General features: G+C 40.9%; 1 protein-coding gene across 1 annotated transcript; it reads right to left on the bottom strand.

Annotated features, from left to right (window-relative positions):
- Nucleotides 1-956: 956 nt before the first annotated feature.
- On the bottom strand, nucleotides 957-4,876 carry LOC104451472 (protein ACCELERATED CELL DEATH 6). Its single transcript, XM_039314326.1, has 3 exons — nucleotides 4,183-4,876; nucleotides 2,289-2,818; nucleotides 957-1,664 (listed from the first exon to the last, which is right to left on the bottom strand). The coding sequence occupies exons 1-3, from the start codon at nucleotides 4,874-4,876 to the stop codon at nucleotides 957-959; spliced, it is 1,932 nt and encodes a 643-aa protein (XP_039170260.1).
- Between the last annotated feature and the right edge of the window lie 15,957 nt (nucleotides 4,877-20,833).

The following is a 20,833-nucleotide window of genomic DNA, read 5'->3' as shown; positions in this document are numbered from 1 at the left end:
GTATTTGAGTACGAAAGCTTTCAAGTCAAGTCTTACTTTATCTATGCTTTTTATCGATTTCCTTTGAGAAGTTTATTGTTCAACTCCAGTCATTGTTCCAATTCAATCACAATCTTTGTAATTTCCTTATTGATCTTTAAGTTGTTGTTTTCTGACATTGGAGAGGAGAATATGAAGCTCTTAGATCTGCAAGATAAAGGACCACAGAACTACGTGGTAGATAGAATTAGCGTTAGGTAATGATTACCATTTATAGCGAGCCATCTTACGGAGAGATAAGGTTGAGGTACCCGCTAGAACACCAAAAGGGCGTGCATTAAAGTACTTAAGTATTTCGAGGAGAACCTGAAATTAAATAACAGAAATCAATGATTCCAGCAAACTTGGATTGATGGTCATGGCAGATTATTGAGAAACCGCGAGCCCCTTTATAGCCATTTTCGTGAAGAACGGGAAAAACTCCATTCGAGGAATTACTTAACGTCGACATCTGCGTGCATTAGATCATGAATGAACAGCCCGGAGAGATGCCAAGTAGAGATTGTTGATGGAGTACGCGGACAGTTTCTTCTGAACTTGCAAATATTTGTCGAACCTGACTTAATTTTAGGTCTCAAATCTTCCACGTCCGGGTAGATTTTTATTTATGCAGGATATAACGGATGAATGACATGCAAACAAAAAGAAGAAAATGGTTTCGACTTCCACTACGAATGTCTAAACGACTTTGAATGCGTAGTCCACAACTCAAACCATGATAAAATTGAGTTCTGAGTTTGGTAAAAACAAGACAAGTCAACGAGAGCCTAAAATCAGCAAAGAGGGAACACTGGTGGTGCTTGGAACGTGGACCTTATGACGAGAAGCGCTTGCAATGTGGCCCCAAAGATAGACGAGGTGGCACAGTCCGCTTGATTTCATCATCGACGGAATTAGTTTTATCGGAGGACTCAGAGTTATTGTGAACCTTCCCATTCCAACTGACACTCCAAGGCTTCTTCGAGCTCTTCTTGCTGAGGAGCCGATGAAGACACATAGGAGTAGAAGTGAAGCTCTTGACCTGGAAATACTTGATCAGGAACGGGATGCTCGATCCTATGACCCCCACAGCAAACTCCAACCACACAACATCGGTCGATATGACGCTGTACAGCCCCGTCATGAAGGCAACCATGGTTCCCCGAGGAGATGTAAAGCAGTTTCTTACTGTACACGATGGCTCTCCTCAAGGCCATTTCCTCGGCAAGCATAGCTGAGATCAAGAGGAACAGGACTGTCAGGGAAGTAGATACGGCGAGGACGTCGGCTAGGATGAAGACCTTGAAAGCGGTTTGATCAATGAGGATAGGATGGCCAGGTTTGTGGTTTTTTTGGCCGCTTGATTTCGCCGGAGGTGGGTGCTGAGGGGAGTCATGGAAGTTGTATAAGGGGGATGGCAGCGGTGGAAGAGTGTCAATATCTTCAGGCGTCAAACCACCAGGCAATGTGAAGGCGGCAGCAAAAGTGATGGTAGCAAGGAGGGTGGCGACGACACAGAGGGCATTGGCGTGGCCCTTGAGGTCGGCTTCGGGCTTGTCGAGGAAGGTGGGTTGGCCAGCAGAGTGGTTCCAGGTCTGAGGCTTTCGGCCAGCTGGGATGGACTTCAGGTATCGGTAAAGGTAGTCCTGCAGATGAGCAATAACGATCAGCAGTTGACAGAAGCAGGTAACGGAAATGGACCATTCTATTTTATGGTAAGGCTCGTATGATTTTTCAAGGTCGTCAACAGCCTAGATTTCCCGCCAAATATCGTAAACCTATATAGATAGATCGGTTAGAGGAAGCACTAGTTTAATTTCCCCGACATGGATACAATCTTTATAGAATTTTATTGAGTCTGCCACGTAGTTCTGTAAATTAGTTTTAAAACCTCTAACATTTAAGAAAAGATTAATATACAAAGCCCGATATATGGCTCCGATAGATTTATTTACTCAATTTACTAAGAAGTACCAGTAATCACTACAACATATGATGACAACAATGGGTTGCAGCGAAAAAAAAATTGTTGACAATACTATAGAGAAAAGAACAAACCAATTTCCAGCTCAAATTTTTATAAAAAATTTGGACCAACTCATATTAATCTTGAGTGCTCTTTATTATTCCGTTGATTTCTCTGATAATTATTTTTGTCCCTCATTAAATTTATGTTACAAAATCCTTTAATTTTCTCGCTATTTCACAACATAACCCGACGCAGAATCCCATGTGCAAAAGATAATTTAGTCAGATGAGCTAATAATTACCTTCCTCTTGGTGTATTGCCACTTAGAATTGCAAATATCCAGAAACGTGCAGCCCTCGTCGTTCTTGGCCCTCAGATCCACCCCAGGAATCTTCAGCAACCTCTTCACCATTCTGTAGTTCAGGTCCCCAGCCGCCACGTGCAGCGGCGTGTTCCCAAAGCGGTCGGCCTCGTTCACCAGCCTCACCAGCTCGGGCAATCTCAACACCGCCTTAGAGTGTTTCGGCCCGCATTTCAGCGCGAGGTGAACCACGTTCCGGCCCTCGTCGTCGGCGACCTCGACCGTGTCGGGGCAGTGCTCGAGGATCTCTCTCAGGACGTGGAGGTGGCCCGACGAGGCGGCTTCGAGCAGTGGGGTTCGGCCATGGGTGCGTTCCTTGGTGTAGGCTGAGGAAGGGTCGGTTAGGAGGAGGCGAGTGGCGATGTCTTTCTCTCCGGCTTTCGCTGCGAAGTGCAGGGCTGTTCTTCCGTTGTCGTCGGCCTTGTTGATCATATCCGATTTTTGGAGATTTATGAGAGCTTCCACGCAATCTAGGACACGAGGAAGAACTCTTTAGAAAGAGTAGATAGAAATATAATAAAAGAAACGGGAGATGTAGCTGCTGATGTTATGGTTTCTTTATATGTGGGCTAGTCTGCTCTAAGCATAGCATCCAGACGATAACATCTCCTAAGGGACATGTAATTGATTTAGTTGAAGTAAGCCCAGTTTATATCGGTAATTTTTCCACCAAAATTCACTTTCTTCTTGGGTTTTCATATGAAATGCCCTTTGAATTACACAATCCGCCATTGCCATCATCAATAGATTAGTTTAGAGTAAGGTGATTGGTTTTTGGTGCGGACCGGCCCACTCCGAAATTGGTTTAGAAGGGTTGGTTTTTAGTTTCTGGAACCATAAATTAGACCGCCTAAAAATATAGTCATGTTGCCATACTTTGTCTCTTGTTGAAATTGAAGGTTGACTATGAGATACATCATAGAACTAATTAAAGAAGATGGGGATGATAAATTACAAAAGTACATGTCTTTTTGGATTTTGTTATGGTTTCGCTGCATAGTATAGTAGGTCAATAAAGCTTGAAGAAAATAAGAAATCCATTTTCAAAATTCCTCAATTACCATTCACGTAAGTTTAAATCCGTTTCTTTTTCTTTTTCCTTTTGGAAGACCGAGAGATGCTTCAATTGATTTTGGTTGTTAATAATACAAAGTTCAAAGCGATCAATTAGGGCTGGCATGAATGAACTCCCTCAGTTCCTTCAACATCATATGCCTTCACATAGCATTTCTTGCTTGTTCATGTACGTTAAAAGAGTCTAGTTTCTATATTTCTTACCTAAGCATTTGATTGAACTAAAAAGTTGAAAGGCGACATGGGCTGAAAACATATCGATGCTTCGTAAAAATAGAAATGCACACTTCATATCATACTTGATTTTGTGGCGGATGGAACCTCCCATTCTCAAAAATAAATCTGCTAGACATATGAGTACCATTGTTATATTTTGCATTATATGGAACACTTACATGTTTCAAAAAATTAACTATATGTATAGTCTTAAGACTGGTAGACAATAGAGTTTTCTATGTTTGGTAAATATTTTTAGTCTATTATTAGATTGTTAATTCCATGCAAGTACTTTAAAAATCTATTTCCACAGTGCTTTCCATATATCTCCTTTGACTGGTAAGCGGGCGACTAGCCCCTACGGATGAGCACCAGAAAGGATGGAGAAAATAAGCCTTATCTACTACTAATAGAGAAAATAAGATGCTATATGCACGTGTGATGCCCCGTCATTTAATTGATTTATAAGTCCTAATAAATTGATTTTCAGAAAATAAAGGACCATGTAATTACTCATTTTAAGCATGTATTAAAATTGACATACTCCTACTTCCAGCAAGAACAGCAGCGTGCAAGGGGTTTTGGCCTTCCGGGCCCCTCAAAGCGCGATCCCGAGCACCTTCTTCACATTGCCTGCCGCTCTCCAAGAACTTCACCATCTCCTTTACCACTTTCTCAAACCCTAACTCAGCCGCCACATACAATGCGCTCTCACCGGCCTTGTTGATGCTCCCTACCATCTCTTCATCTTCTTTCCACAGTAACATTCCCATCTTCTCATCCCCGTTCCTCAGTGCCTCGTGCAGCGCTGTGTTCCCGGCACCGTTCGTCTTCCTCAGCAAGCTGGTATTGATCCTGGCTGTGCCCCCATTCTCCATCTCTTTCATCTTCTGTGTGCATGGCGTCTCGGTGGTGGCCTTCCCCTCCCGTAGCTTGGCCTCGGAGAGGATGGTCTCCACGACTTTGAAGTGGCGTGTCCGCGCTGCGACGTGAAGTGGCGTGTCCGCTCCGTGACAGGAGTTGTTGGGCTTGGCCACGAGCTGGGGGCACTCGCGGAGGACCTGCTTGATGAAGTCCTCGTGGCCCGACTCCACCGCGAGGTGGACGAGATTGTTGCCCTTGCGGGTCTCTAGTTTGAGGAGGTCTAGCCGGGGTTCGTCTTCTCCATATTTCCGGATCGAGTTTTCGAGGGCGGTGAAGTTGCCTTCTTTGGCGGCTTTGTACATACTTGGGTCCATGTACTTCGTTGGGGTTTACCGTCCTCCTTCATCTTCATCTCTTGTTCTTTTTCTCGAATTGCAGGCCTCATCTTTAGTGTGTGGATAAAGCAAATTGAGTATTGAGTGGGGAGGAAGAGATGGAGGAGGGAGTCGCATGTTATAAGATCTATAAGGTTTCCTGCGTGGTTATTGCGGGGCACTTTCCAGGCAAGTAGGGAAGAATAAACCTTACACGTCTTTGATTTGTGAGGACGACTTTTATCGAGCCTCCTAATTTTTGTATGAACCGAAAATGACAAATTATCAGTGCATTAGTCAAGTAATCAAGCATCTTGACAAGAACATTATTATGTCAGCGCGTTCCACTCGTTTGATTCTATGGAGAAAGGGGCTTTGCTTAGGACACGAGATGAAGAGATGGCCGGAGAGATTGTGGTGGAGGGGCTCGATGGGGACATCGAGGCCCTAATCACCCAGCGGAAGCTCTTCAGAGCTAGTCTTGCTATGTTCCAGCCTCGAAAATACAGGGTATTAAAGAAACACCGCCTCTTTCCTCTTCTCCAAACTTTTCCTTCTTAGCTGCCATGTCCAGATTCTTTCAAAAGAAAAGTCAGCTAACGACTGGCATCTTGCCAACCCGCTTGGTAAAAATGCGCGTGGACTCTGCTGACTAAGAAGTAAACTTGTTAAATACGTGGGCTGGATAAGGTCATAAATGATATAACTTAAATTGACATAGTTAACTTATTTATAACTCATTTATTGTAATGCAAATTTCTTGACCTATATCAGACCCGACCCATTTAATTAAATTTAGGAGATCTTATTTCTTACGTTTTTTTAAGAAAATGATATTGCTAAAATATTTCCTTGCAATTCAAATTTAGTGGAAATTTTTGCAATTTTTTAAAAATAATTGGGGTTCCGTTTGTTTGAACATTTGCCAAGAAAACAACTATATATATATATATATATATATATATATATATATATATATATATATATATATGCTTGTAAATATATTAATTTTTATAAAAAAATATTTCTATTTAAAAAATATTTTTTCTTTTTCTTTTCTTTTTCCTTCCTTTTTGGCTGGTCGCCAACCATAGTAATTGGTGTTGACTAGCCTTAGGTGAGCTAGAGCCTTGGCACATGCTGGCGAGGCTTAACCTAGCCCAATTCCAGCAAGCCAAGCCTTGCCATCCTCAGGCGAGGCTCTACCTTGCTAGATTTGGCAAAGCTGAGCTTGCCCAAGGCCTCACTAGATCGGCAAGCTCGAGGTCTCACCTGATTAGTGACTCAAGCTCGCCCAAGGCTGGCAAGTCTCAAAGGCTCAGTCATATGTCCTAAAGGCAGAGCAGAGACACTGTCGTCATCATAGCCTAGTCAGCGTGGCCTGCGAATTCAAAGTCAAACTGTTCCAACTTTTGAAAAAGCTGAAAAAGAAGGCGCATTAGAGGATGAAAGCCATCATGCTGGATGCGCCCGTCGACGTTGATTATGAGAAATGTTGACTGGGCTTTTCGCGAGCGAGGCATGCGAAGACAGGAGATTAACGGCCGTGAGATGATGAATTTTGGCTAGAATCAGCGCAGACATTTTACGATGGAGATGATGACACAAATATAGGCACGCAATGATCTGTGGGGGCATCATTACGTGATGCCGGGAGTGGAAAATCAAAAGGCGCCCTAGAATCTATGGACCGAAGATCGACTTTGGTGATTATATTGAAACTCGAATGAAATAAAATTGCTGTTGATACAGCTGTGGCAATTGCTGCTGATATATGGCCATATAACTGCCCGGCCATTGCAGAATAGGTAAAAAGGTTCTAAAAGAATCGGCCGTTCGCAGGATGCTATTAGGCCATGGTGGCCCACAGGTCATGCCAAGCTTCGCTCGGTGATGCTGTGAATTGTGCCGTGTCATGCTAATAGGGGTAATCGATTCCAAGGGTGATTGATTCCCATCTTAGAACCAGAAATATCCGTTCCTAGTTTATAAAATCGAGAATCAACTATGTCCACTTAGGACTGGTTGTCTTTTTTTAGTTCCTGGAAGCTATAATTCTTTTTGTAGATAATCAAATTCTTATTTTGATATTCGATAATCTAAGACTTATCTTTTTGCTAAGTATAAATGGATTTTCTAAAAAGCCACCAGAAGCTCCAAACTTTGCCCAAAGTGACAAATTTACCATTTTTTTGTGACATGAAAAATCTCAAACTTTGCCAATCGTGACACATTTACCCAAAAAAAATTTTCGTGACGCAAAAAACCATAAACTTGTATCATTGTGACACATTTATCCTAAACTATAAAGCATTTTCGTCTATTATTTTTTTTAAAAAATTCATTTTCTCTTTTTTTTTTCTTCTTCTCTCTTCCCTTCGCCAGCCATGGTGGAGGGAAGCCAGACTCAAGCGAGGGCTGTCCTTGCTGACGTTTGGCGAGGATTACCCTTGCTTGGGTTGGCTAGGGTCGCCCTTGCCAGCGTCAAGTGAGGGCAGCCCTCAACTAGGTTAGGTGAGGACAAGCAAGGGCTTGTTGAGGGCACCCCTCACTGGACTTAGGCGAGGCCACCCTCGCTAGCGTCAAGCAAGGGGTGCCCTCGCTAGATTTGGTGAGGGAGGCCCTCGCCCAACCCAACTAAGGGCTGCCCTCGCCCGACGTCGATGAGGGCCTCCCTCGCCTGAGTCTAGCTTCCCTCTATCAGCCATGGTGGAGGGAAGAGAGAAAAAGAAAAGAGGAAAAAAAGAAAAAGAAAAGAAAAGGAAAAACAGAAAAATTAAGACGAAAATACCTTTGGTGGGGTAAATGTATCATGGTTAGCAAAGTTTGAGGTTTTTTATGTCATAAAAAAAATGTTTAGAGTAAATTTTTCTTTTTGGGCAAAATTTGGATTTTTTGGTGGCTTTTTCCCTCCTATTTAATGTGAAAACTTAGCATTAGTTCCTAATCCCATCATCAAAATATAGCAAAGACGTATATTTTTTTTTTTCTATTTTTGTTTGTGATTTTGAAGTTTGGTTTTGGAAGTAAGTAGAAATTTCACAATGCATATAGCCTCCACCCTCAATGTAGCTTTACTTCTAGAAGAGGAAAATAATTAAAAAGAAAAAGAAAAACAAGTCAACCGGTCCAATACCGTTCAGTGCAAAGAACAAGGAACCATTATTGGAGGTAGAGCTGGCAAAATGGGTCATAAATCCATATTATGACCCATTTTTAGTTAAATGGGTCATATATGGATTAATTGAAAGTTAAATATGGGTCAAAATGGGTTTGAGAAATGGTTTAAATGGGTTATTAGGAAACCTATTTTAAAGTTTAAACCCATGGGCCATGGCCTTTTAACTTTATAAAAATGTTTTATTATAAAAAAAAAATTGAAATTATAATTATTTTCATATTTCAATTTTTTTCTTTTTCTTTTTTTCTTTCTTTTTCTTCCTTCCTTAGTTGGCGGCGGACGGGGGCGGCCGGCCGCCCGGCTAATGCAAGGCTAGGCCAAGCTTGAGCTCGCCGGCATCGAGCGGGGCTCGATCTCGTGGTCGGCGAGGCCGAGGCCCCACCCGATGCCGATCAGCTCAAGCCTCATTGGCATCGGGTGGGGCCTCAACCTCACCTTAGGATCGGCGAGATCGAGCCCTGCCCAACGCCGACGAGCTTGATCTCGCTTGTGGTCAATCGTTGGTTGTCGTCGTGGTCGGCGGCGCCAAAAGAAGAAGAAGAAGAAAAAAAAAGAGAAAAGAGAAAGAAAAAATAATTATTAAAAATTATATTTTAAAAAATAATTAAAAATTATATTTGAAAAATTAAAAATTCGATTTTTAAAAAAATATTTCAAAAAGAGTTATAAAAATTTTCCATTAAATTTGTATTGCGTAAAAATTGTTAAAAAAAACTGTACTACATAAAAATGTTTTAATGATACTTTTTTTTTTTATAAAAAAAATCATAAAAATGAGCTTTTTAGGTTTAGTTAAAAAAATTATGTTATAGTTTTTAGTTATTTAATGGTATGTTCATTTCAAATAAGAGAAGCATGTGCATAGTCTAATTTTTTTATAAATATTTTAATTTATAGGTTTTTTTAAACTTTTTTTCATTTACTATTTTTAATTTAATTTGAAGGTTTAATCCAATTAGCATATACTAAAAGTGAGTTTTTTTATTAATACGGTTTTAGCAATACGGGTCGGGTCGGGTACGGGCTAATAGATTTACGCTACAATAATATGGGTCAAAACAGATTAAATAGATTAAATATGGGTCGACCCATTTTTGACATAACCCATACCTGACTCGACCCACCCATTTGCCACCCCTAACTTGAGGTTCCAAGTTTTGCAAAATGGGATTCCCTAAAAAGTGGCCTGTCTGTTTTCTGGGTTGGATCGAAACCAGCACTCACCCTTATGTGCCAATGGGCCAGGCCACCACCGCAAAGCATGGCCCGTAGTAGGCAGCATTTGAGATACCCGTATGAAGAGTTTTACATCCTTTAATCCATGGACCAAATGCATTAATTTTATCTCAAGAAAATCTATAATCCGTAGTGTCGTTAGTGCAGCTGAAACCCCCAAACTAAAAGCAGCTGCCTATTGGCCTATTATAGTTGGATTAAGGTTTGGCGTGTATGCTTTGTTCCTTCTTTTAATTCTTGCGGTGACTGAGCTAATTTCAAGGCTTTCCATTAAGAAGAGATTATTATACTACTTGTTACCTTATGATCTGCAATTCATATCAAATGCCCTTGTCTCAATGTATATACTCTAGAAATCTATCATCTCTTCAAAGCGACGGGTTCTTAAGGCTATCAAGTAAATGGTGGCAGGAGGGAAATATCACCAGGCTTGAGCTCAACTCCGGTTCGACTAGGTTGAGGAGTAGTTGCAGGGGGCCAAAGGACATGGACAAAGGGAGCAGGAATGAACCGATTTGCACACCAAACATTGAGAGAGTGTGTCTAGAATATATATGTGAAAAGTAGAATTAACTCACGAATACGCCTTTTGATGTAATGGCAGATAGGAACACTATTAGGATATGTGACCTCTTGAAAAAGTGCTTGTCTGTATGTCAAAAGATAAAATTGTAAGACTTAGTATGGGATGGGCCAAAGTAGACAATACCTTAAGTGAGTTAATTTAAGGATATCACAATACGATATTAAAGTGGGATCCCTCCAGTAGGGGCATAGTTCGGCAACGAACCACGCGAAAGCCAGTGGGCTAGTAAAAACCTAGTCCAACAAGGGCAGGCTCGGACAAATAGTGGCTTCAGGCAGGCTTCTAGGATGGTGAAGGGAGTGGGAATGAATCGATTTGCGCACCAAACGGGGAGAGAAAAAGTGAGGTAATCTAGGAGTGCCACATGTGCTCCTTGAGCTATCGAAGTTGAGCCCAAACTAAGCCAATGAAATTAGACCAAGTTATTTTAACAATGTAGCTCACTTCGGTCTCTGGGACTGATGTCCAACTTATGATGAAGAAGAGATATGAAGAGGGGCGAGGTTGATCGTATGTTAACGACAAAGTAAAATCATGAATGATTTAGATGACCAGTTTCTGCACTTGAACGGCCGTCCTTTGTAGCCTACAGCAAGTAATAAAGCATCCAATAGATTCTCTCTTCGGCCAGCGCCGATCTAAAGGAACCTCGCTCCTAGGCGACATCGAAACCCGCCAAATAATGCCCAATAATATGAGTCCGATGACAACATGAAGAAGAAAGAAACGGACCTTGAGCTGAATAATTCAGAAACCTTTTGGAAAACATGAGACTCTTTCCAAAGGTACAGAATACAGCTGTTGCGGCAGAGCCAAAAGGAGGGTATTCTTCATGGTCCCAAATTGCAGGGAATCGTGTAAAGAATTATCAACTCCGGAAGCTACCAAGTTATTTGCTATCCTAGTTGAAAAAAAAGAATTATGGGACTTGCCTTGTGTTTCGCGCTTTACTATTTAATGAAAGAGAATGATTCAACCAAATGAAAGGCCTGCAAAGATCATCGAAGCGTTGTCCTTGTAACAGACCACTAAAACAAAAGGCGTCGTACGACTTTCCAACATCTAGAATAGACAACGATTCTTCCAATGGATTGTGGCATTGGTCTGCGAAAACAGCAACGGTGAAGCAACAAGGGCATATTGCCAAGCAACAGAAACAAATTGGAGCTACGGAAGCAAACACTCTTGGCCCGGACCAAAGCATAATTTTATATTGCATCCACCCTTACTCCAGTTGGCATGGCCATAAAAGGGTAAATGAGCTGAGACAATGTAAGAGATAACAGCCTGCAACCACACAGTGCGGATTGGTTGAGTAAGTCGCATATAAAAAGCAAGTGGTTTGCATTGCTCGATCAGAACTTGAGATGTTAGGCACATCTTAAGTTCAGCTTGTTGAGAACGTTATGCAGATAGAACCATGGGGAGCAAAGATAGCATGTTTAGATACGCCGATGGGGGCGGCTAAGTAAAGACATAAAGAAGATTATCCCCTTACCCGGGTCAACTACAGTATACATTTTATGAATAATAATAGAGATATTTCATCTAAATCCAGTAGAGAAGCTTAGAGAAATCATGGACGCATCCTTCATTTTTTTGGTTGATGACGTGCAAAGAGAAACAAAAAAAATAAAATAAAATAATCTTTATGGTTAGATGGTATTTACCCGAAAAAATCTGCATAATCATTATGTACCTACCTTCATGCTCGCAAATGCTTGCAACTTGCAAAAGTCAGTTTTAGTAATATATACGCAGATTTAAGGCTAAAAGGAGAGATGGCACCTCTATTAAACTTCTTGCTTAATATGTATGTTTAAAATTAATCTCTCAAAAAAAAAAATGAAGGACTGCGAAATTAGTCATTTGAGCATGCATTAGTTGACGTACCAATGCTTCCGGCTAGAACAGCAGCATGTAAGGGGTTTCGGCCGTCCGGGCCACTCAAAGCGCCATGCGAAACAGCTGCTCCACGTTGCCTCAAGACTCCACCATCCCCTTCGCCATGTTCTCGATGCCGAACTCCGACCCCACATACAGCGCGCTCTCGCCGGACTCATTCTCGCTCCCCGCCATTTCTTAATCTTTTTCCCACAGAGACATCCCCATCTTCTTATCCCCGTTCCTCAGCGCCTCGTGCAACGCTGTGTTCCCTCCCCTGTTCTTCAACCTCAGCAAGCTGTTATTGCCCGGCCGCCCCCGCATCCTCCATCTTTTTCATCTGCCGCATGCACAGCGTCTCGGTGGTGGGTGTCCCCCCGTGCAGCTTGGACTTGGAGAGGATGGCCCCCACAATGTCGGAGCGGGGTGTCCGCGCTGAGACGTGGAGTGGCATGTCACCGCAGAATTTGGGCTTGGCCGCGAGCTAGGGGCACTTCTGGAGTACCTGCTGGATGAAGTCCATGCGGCCCGACTCCACCGCAAGGTGGACGATGTTGTTGCCTTGCCTTTGCAGGTCTCTAGTGTGAGATGGTCTAGTAGGACTTCCTCTTCTCTATTGCCTCCATGTTTCTGGCGGATCGAGTTTTCGAGGCCGGTGAAGTTGCCTTCTCTGGCTGCTTTGTACATACTTGAGTCCATGTACTTCTTTGGGGGCTCAATGTGCTCCTCCATCTTCATCTCTTCTTCTTCTCGAATTGCAGGCCTCATTTTTAGTGTGTGGGGAAAGCAAATGGAATGTTTGAGTTGGGAGAGAGATGAGGGATGGAATCGGGTGCTATAAGATTTATAAGGTTTCTTGCGCGGCTATTGTGGGACACTTTCTAGGTAAGTTGCGAAGAAGGAAGAAGAAAGAAAAAAAAGAAAAAAATTATAATAATAATTCCATTTTTATTTTTATTTTTAAATTGTAAGGCTAAAGAGGGAGAGAGAGTGTGTGTGAGCCTTGGGTTGGAAATGGGTCATAAACTCAACCCATTAATACCTATTTATTTTAACCTTTAAAATTTTAAACCCATTTAAGGAAGTCTCTACAAAATTGAAGTGACCCAGATATGATCAATTTATTTTTAAATGAGTCATATATGAGTTTAAGACCTATTTTGACAAGTCTACTAAGGAGTTAGGACTGCTTATAAATAGGTGGCTCCCCTTTTTAATTGCGTAGTAGAGAGAAAAGAAAGGGTGAAGAAATTATATGCGAGGGTTGTAGGAGAGTGTGTCTCCATTTGTGAGAAAGGTGTCTATTAAATGAGGTGTGTGCGGGAGTGCCTTGAGGAACTTGGAGAATATTGTTTAAAAAGTTATAAATCTATTACATTTTTGTCAATCAATCATAAACCTTTTAATTTGTGCCAATTGAATCACAAACATTTTCATATTTTGTCAATTAAATCAATCCAACTAATTTTAGTCCGAAATCATTGACGTGGATATCAACTATCCTACGTGGGATAGTTGGCATTGATTTAAATAATTTTTAATATTTTATTAATCTTTTCTTTTTCCTTTTTTCCCCTTTCTTCTATTTTCTTCGTTTTTTTACTATAGCCAACATGGGCCGTGATCCTCTCACAGATTTGGCGAGGACAATAAAGTCCTCTCTAGTAGTGAGTGAGGGGCATGGCCCTCGCCAACGAAAGGCAAGGCTAAGCAGCCTTTGCCAGTCCACCACCCTTGTGGCGGTTGGCTAGGGCTTCTCGGCTATTGAAGAGGTCATAATGGCCTAGGCTAGATCTGGATGAGGGTGTCTCGGCCTGCAACCAAGGCTAGGGAGGGCCCAGTGACCCTTGCCAGTCAGAGTTGTAAAAAGAAAACAAAGAAAAGAAAAGAAAAGAAAAAGTAAATCAATGAAGAAGCACAAGGAGTCTGGTGGTGACTAGGGGTGAGCATCTAAGTAGCATCGACACTGACACACGACATGCGATACAACACGACACGATACGACATGACACGCCAACACGCCGACACGTCGTTTATCAAAAAATAGATAATTTTGACACGTTGTATATATATATTTTTATATATACATAATAAATTATCATTTTTATGATTATTTTAATCTAATTCATAAATAAATAAATAATTAAAAAATCCTAGAATGAATGTACACTAAAAACATTAATCAATCATTTATTAATATCATTCATTTTTCAATTTAACAAATTCAACTCTATTTTAATGATTCATAAAACTCGGAGAAAAAACAACCGATCCATATTCTGAACTCGTATGTTAGATAGATATGTTGGAAGAGAAAAAAAAATTTAAGGGATGAATTGTGTATCACAAGAAGTGGGAGTCGGGATAGAAAAGAAGACTATGTTTTTCTTCTTTCTCCATTTATTATTTTTATTATTGTGTTTTATTTTTTCACATATATACTTTGACCTCATTTATTGAATTTTTAAAATTGACATCGATATCGGAATCACGTGTCGGAAACTCATATATCAGAATTCCGACTTGAGTGTCAGAGAGTGTCGAGAAAATTGACCAAGTGTCAGATTTTTCGACATGTGTTAACCGAGTATTGGAGAGTGTCCAAGAGTGTTGGAGAGTATTGGACACGTGTCAAAATATCCGAAATAACATGACACGACACGAAGGCTCTTGGAGAGTGTCGGTGCTTCATAGGTGAGCATCGGTTTAGGGTCAACATTGGACCGACCCTAGACTGGCCCAACCCTTTCGATCTGGTCCAGTTCCCAGGGAGACTGGGTTGGTCCTTGGTCCTATAATTTCTGGACCAACACTGTGCGGGTCGGTTATCGGTCTTGAGAGTTCCGGGTCGGTCCAATCCGGACCAACCCTGACTATATATATATATATATATATATATATATAATATTATTTATAATTTTTATATATAGATAAAACCTTAAAATAAACTGTGTCAACAACATTAAACAACTCTTTAGTGAGGAGTTCAAGTAATTTTATATTGTTCTTTAATAACTTAGATTTTTAATGTCTTTTATGGCGTCAATAGTCATAATTTACGAAGACTTCTCACGGCATCCAAAAAGGTATAAACAGCTCCTTATAGCATCATCCTCTAGTATTCATTTTCTTCCGTCTTATTTGTCCTTTTAATCTTCAATTTGTCAAAATCGAAAAAAACAACTTCTCCACTCGCCACTCACCACTCGACACTCGCCTTGCTCGCTTTGGGTCATTTATGTTGCTCGCCACTCGATGTTAGCTTGGCTTGTTGCTCCTGCTCAACATTCGATACTCATTCTGTTCAACACTCACCCCACTTGATCCTCACCGCTTACCTTTCTTAATTGACCTCGCTCATCATCAAACCCATTGAGTCGGTACGATCCTCGGTTACCCTTTCAAGGAGTACAAAAAATGAAATAAAAAATTATTGATTAGTCCTGGGTTGACCTTGAAACTAGACCGAACCCATTGGATCAGTTCACTCCTCAATCACTTTTTTAAGGAGTACAAAAAATGAAATAAAAAAATTATCGGTTGGTCCTGAGTTGACCCTAAAACTAGACTGAACCCATTGGGTCGGTCCGGTCCTTGGTCTCAAGCTCAATAGGGTCGGTCATCGGTCCCAAAAATTGAGGACCAGCATTGTACGGGTTGGTCCTAGGATTAAGGGGTAGACCAGCCCAATCCAGATCAAGCTCACCCCTAGTGGTGACTGGAGTATTCCCAACGTTTTTGTTAGCCATTAGCGCAAGGTATTCTCCCATTCCACCTCCAAGCCAGCTACCGATGCTAGACCCTTTCCAATGATATTATAGTGATTTTATCAAGTTTGGTCTATCAGGTAACTTGGAGTACTGTTGGTTAAGATAACCAAAACCTCATCAACATTACTAGGATATAAGTGTGGATTGGTTAGTTAAGACCACATTTGGTCACCTATGTGTGGATTGTCACATCATTCAATATATTGATTTAATTATCATTCTTGATATACCTAGGTAGACAAATGCTATTCTTTGAAACTTTCGAGTTTTGGTACAAAATAATGTGTAAGGATGAGCTAAAATAGTGACAATTTCCAAAAATTTCATAAACCTATTGCAATTGTGTCAATTCAGTCATAAACTTATTTATTTTTTGTCAATTAAGTTTTAGACCTTTTGTAATTGTGTCAATTTAGTCCATTTAGCCAAATTTGGCCAGTCGGTGCTGATGTGGACACCTATCATCGCCCGACGGACAATTTTTTAATATTTTATTTTTGAATTTATTTATTTTTCTTTATTTTCTTTTTTTCTCCTCCTCCCTTCTTCTTTCTCTTGCTCTAGTGATCAGTTAGACCAATGGCTAGCACGCTCGCCTTGTTGCCACCGAGCAAGGGCAAGTTTGCCTAGCCACTAGTGAGGCCAGCTGCCATCGGATGTGGTGAGGGTTCACTAGTAGTGAGGTGAGCTCGCCCTCGCCCGGTGATGGCGAGGTAAGCTTGCCAAATACCTCGGGTCGATGACCGACCATCCCCTTTGGTTGGTCGGCTGAAGCAAGAGGAAGAAGGAGGGAGGAGGGGAAAAAAGAGAAAAAAAGGAAAAATAAAAAATAAAAAACGATAAAACAAAATATTATTAAAAAATTACCTATCGACGTCGCCTAGTGTCCACATTAGTGTCGGACGGCCAAATTTGGCTGGATAAGTTAAATTGGCATAATTATAAAATGTTTATGACTCAATTGGTTAAAAAATAAATTTAGGATTGAATTGGCACAATTTCAATAAATTTAGGAATTTTTGGTAATTTTTCCATTTGAAATACCATTCCATTAATCAAGGTGGTAAACGATTACGAAGCATTTAAAATGTGGACCACATTGAGCACCCGCTTCAAGTCTGCAACTATGATTTTTTTCCCCCAATTTTATCCGCCTACCTAATATCTTTTTAATAAAAGAAGTCTTCAATACGTCTTCTATAATATTTGGTTGGTGGGGCCCAAAAAAGAAGAAAAAGAAAGATAAGTTGAAAAGTCAAAAAGTAAAAAGGAAGGGAGGGGAGGGCTCGGTTAAAAAGGACAGCAGAGAGCTTCCTCGACCAAAAAGAAGAAGAAGAAGAAGAAGGGGGGAAAGAAGAAAGGGTTTTTGGCACGTGCATATCACGGATGCCTCGCCAAGCCGGCTCAACTTTATAACGAGGCACCCGGTAAGAGATTAGGCCCATTATTCGTCCAATCGAAGTAATTTACGGGTTTAGGGCTCCAATTCGAAATATTTGGAAAATAGAGCGGTGAAGTCCAATTTTGGAGTTGTTGAGCCGCGTATTTTTGTAGAAATGATAGTTTAGGGTGTTGTGGAGCCGTGGGATTTTACGGATTGTGATTTGAACTTACGGTTTGCTCGAAACAAAATTTTGAAGTTTCCCGCGCACAGTGAACAGTGTGCGTCCAGCAATTTCGAGCCCTTATTTTGTTAATTTTCGGTTTGATTTTGGGACAGTCAAGTTGGGATTATTGTAGTATGATGGAAGGGCTCTCTATGGACTATAAGTATGTTAATAATGGGGTTCGATAGAGAAAGTTATAGTGTAACTAAGTTTTACACTCAAGTGTCGTGTTATAAACGGCTTGAATAATTATTTTGGTTATGCGATTTATTAGCGCATAGGAATCGTTTTGTTAACATTTAGATATAATATAGCCGTTTCGTGGTTGATGTGGCGTGCTACCAAAACTTAATGTTGATTCTCGCTCATTTGGTAGGATCGCGAGATCGAAGGATCAAATAACACACACGTTATTTGATTTTGGGGCATCCCAGGTGAGTAGTACTAATGTCATCTTTGGTTTTGTGTAACTCATGTACTAAGGTAAGATTAACCGACATATACTTGTGAGGAAATGAGGACCTATTTGTTATATATTGATGGATATAGTACTCGGTAATTTTGAGTTATTGTGAGACGATTCGACAAATCTCTCTTGAAGGGTTATGTATGCTGTTTTGGGTATAATCGATTTATGTGGTTATGTGATGACTATTGAAACATGATATGTGTTGTATTGAGGTAGTAAAGGACTAAGTGCTACACGACAACGAAATTTCGTGTGAGTTACCTCTAGAGCCTTGTAGTCAAGGGCTAAGTGCTACATGGCGACTTGAGTCACATGGGAGTCACCTCTAGGGCCTTGTGCTATTGACATGCATAGTAAAGGACTAAGTGTTACATGATAACGTAATTTCGTGGGAGCCACCTCTAGGGCCTTGTAGTATTGCTATATGTGGTCGAGGGCTAAGTGCTACACGATAACGCAATTTCGTGGGAGTCACCTCTAGGGCCTTGAGTTTGGATATTGAGTGTGGAATGAACCATTGATATGAGATAGGACGAGTTCATGCTGGTTTTGTCATTATGGATGAATGAAAAATTTGACTATTTGCTATAGCTAGGTTGAGGTAACATTTAACACATTTTATTCTTGCAAGTTATCATATTTTGTTTGGCGATAATGAGTTGTGCCTTGAGTTTTAAATGTGTAATGTGGAAGCTTGATATGCTTTTATGATATATACTACTCACTGAGCTATGGTTGCTTATTCCATTCATCTTCCATGTTTCAGGTCCCAGGGTTAGCAACTAGTAAGACGAGAGCACTTTTGGAAAACTTTTGGGAGTTCTATTTTTGGTATGGTTTAAGAAAGTGGTGTATATAATCTTTGCTAGTGGTTGGACTGGTTGAGTTTTAAATGTATATTTCTTTTTGGTGGATTATAGAAACTCTAATGTTGCAACAAACATGTTAGTTATCTGATATGTATATATATAGCTTGAGATATACATAATTCCTGGAAGGTTGGCCATGTCATCCCCATTTCTTGTAGTTTTGGGGTGTGACATTTTTGGTATCAGAGCCTAAGTTTTGATCTTCCTAGGTAGAGATATGGGACGTTGGGAGATTGTGTGATAGGTTTTAATGTGCTAACCTTTTCGATACGAAGGAGTAATCTTCTTCTTGAGTCGAGGTGATTATGCGTACCGACTCAAAGACACTTGCCTCGCTTCGTAGAAACAGCAAAGGCAAGCGAGTCGCTACCCCTAATACTAGAGATGAGCCTCAAGCTTCTCGAGGGGCAGCTTTAAGGAGGAGACTAAAGGAGCGATTTGATGGGAGTCATGATTTGGATGAAGCTAGGGAAGAGCCCTAAGAGCCGGTTCCTCCGACTGAGTTCACGCGGGCGATGATTCACTGGTATCGTCGAGCAAAAGAATTAAGTGAAGGTGGAGTACCTGGCTCATGCACCTTCGCCCAATTTAGAAAGGCGGATCCACCTAAGTTTGATGGGAAGTTAGATCCTCTCAAGGCTGATGATTGGATTAGAAACATGGAGGGGGTTTTTAGAGTTGAGAATGTTCGTGATGACCAAAAGGTCAACTTTGCCACTCGATGCTTAGAAGGCGAAGCTATTAGCTGGTAGGAAGGAACTAAACCGGCTCTCGGAGATAATGATGCGATCATTTCATGGAAGGACTTCACTGAGGCTTTTAACGCCCAATTCTTTCCAAAATCTTTTCAAACGAAGATGAGAAGCGACTTTGTCAATATATCTCAAGGTAGCTTAACAGTTATGGAGTATGCGACCCGCTTTAATCGGTTAAGTAAATTTGAGGATGGTTTTGCGGCCAATGAAAGGCATAGGGGTGAACACTTTCAGCGTGGACTCCGACCGGATATTCGTACTATACTCGTACCATTTGAACTAACAACGTACAAAGATGTTTTGAATCGAGCAATTAGGGTCGAGCAAGAAATTTTGGAGCGTGGCACGCAAGGAGCACCTCAACACAAGAGATTTAAGGCCACCGATTTCCAGAACAATCATACTAGTAATAGCGGGAAGCAAAGAGATTTCAATCGGCTAGATAGGTCTCGGAATCAAAGTGGTCAAAGCCATTGTGCTACTTGTGGAAAACTTCATGGCGGTCGTTGTTATCGTAAATTAGGAGCATGTTTTGTTTGCGGAAAAATGGATCACATGGCACGTGATTGCCCCCACGAAGAGGAATAATCCTACGGATGGTAGGATATGTTATATGTGTGGACAACCAGGACACATCGCACACAATTGTTCTATGCGGAGGAATGCTCCTTCCATTGGTAGGCCCCAAGGGAACCCACAAAAACAAAATGCAAGTGGGAAAGTTTTTGCGATGACGAAGGAAGATGCTGAGGCGTCTAACGCAGTTGTTGCAGGTGATATTTCTATTACCTCACAACGTGCTTATGCGTTATTTGATTCTGGTGCTACGCATTCATTTATTTCAACTGAATTTGCAAAGAAGCTTGATGTGTTACCTGAACCTCTTGAGTGTAAATTGCATGTTGATACTCCTACTGGTGATTTCTTAGTTGCTCATCATGTGTTCAAAAGATGTATGCTTCGGATTAATAATGTTGAAATGCCTGTGGATCTAGTAGAGTTAAATATTCGAGACTTCGATGTTATTATAGGATGGATTGGTTATCTACATATCGTGCTACTGTTGACTATTTTTCAAAGAAAGTGATCTTTAGACTTCCAAATCAACTCAAATTCTCTTTTTCGGGAGGTTGTCAAGACACTTTTCCAATGTTGATCTCAGCTTTACAAGCGAAGAAACTTTTGAGAAAAGGTTGTTATGGTTATTTAGCCTGTGTAAAAGACACAAGTAATGTTATAGGGAAGTTGGAGAATATTCTTGTTGTTAGAGACTTTCCAAATGTGTTTCTTGAAGATTTACCAGGTTTGCCTCCTGATAGAGAAATGGAGTTTTGTATTGAATTGATGCCCGGTTCAACACCAATCTCTAAGGCATCATATCGGATGGCACCCACTGAATTGAAAGAATTAAAAATGCAGCTGCAAGATCTTTTGGATAAGGGTTTCATCAGACCCAGTGTTTCGCCTTGGGGAGCTCTTGTTCTATTTGTGAAAAAGAAAGATGGTAGTATGCGACTTTGCATAGATTACCGAGAGTTTAATAAGGTAACGGTAAAAAACAAATATCCTTTGCCTCGGATTGATGATTTATTTGATCAAT

Source organism: Eucalyptus grandis, chromosome 6, assembly GCF_016545825.1.
Source record: "Eucalyptus grandis isolate ANBG69807.140 chromosome 6, ASM1654582v1, whole genome shotgun sequence".
NCBI lineage: Eukaryota > Viridiplantae > Streptophyta > Magnoliopsida > Myrtales > Myrtaceae > Eucalyptus > Eucalyptus grandis.
This window is presented reverse-complemented; position numbering and strand designations above follow the sequence as displayed.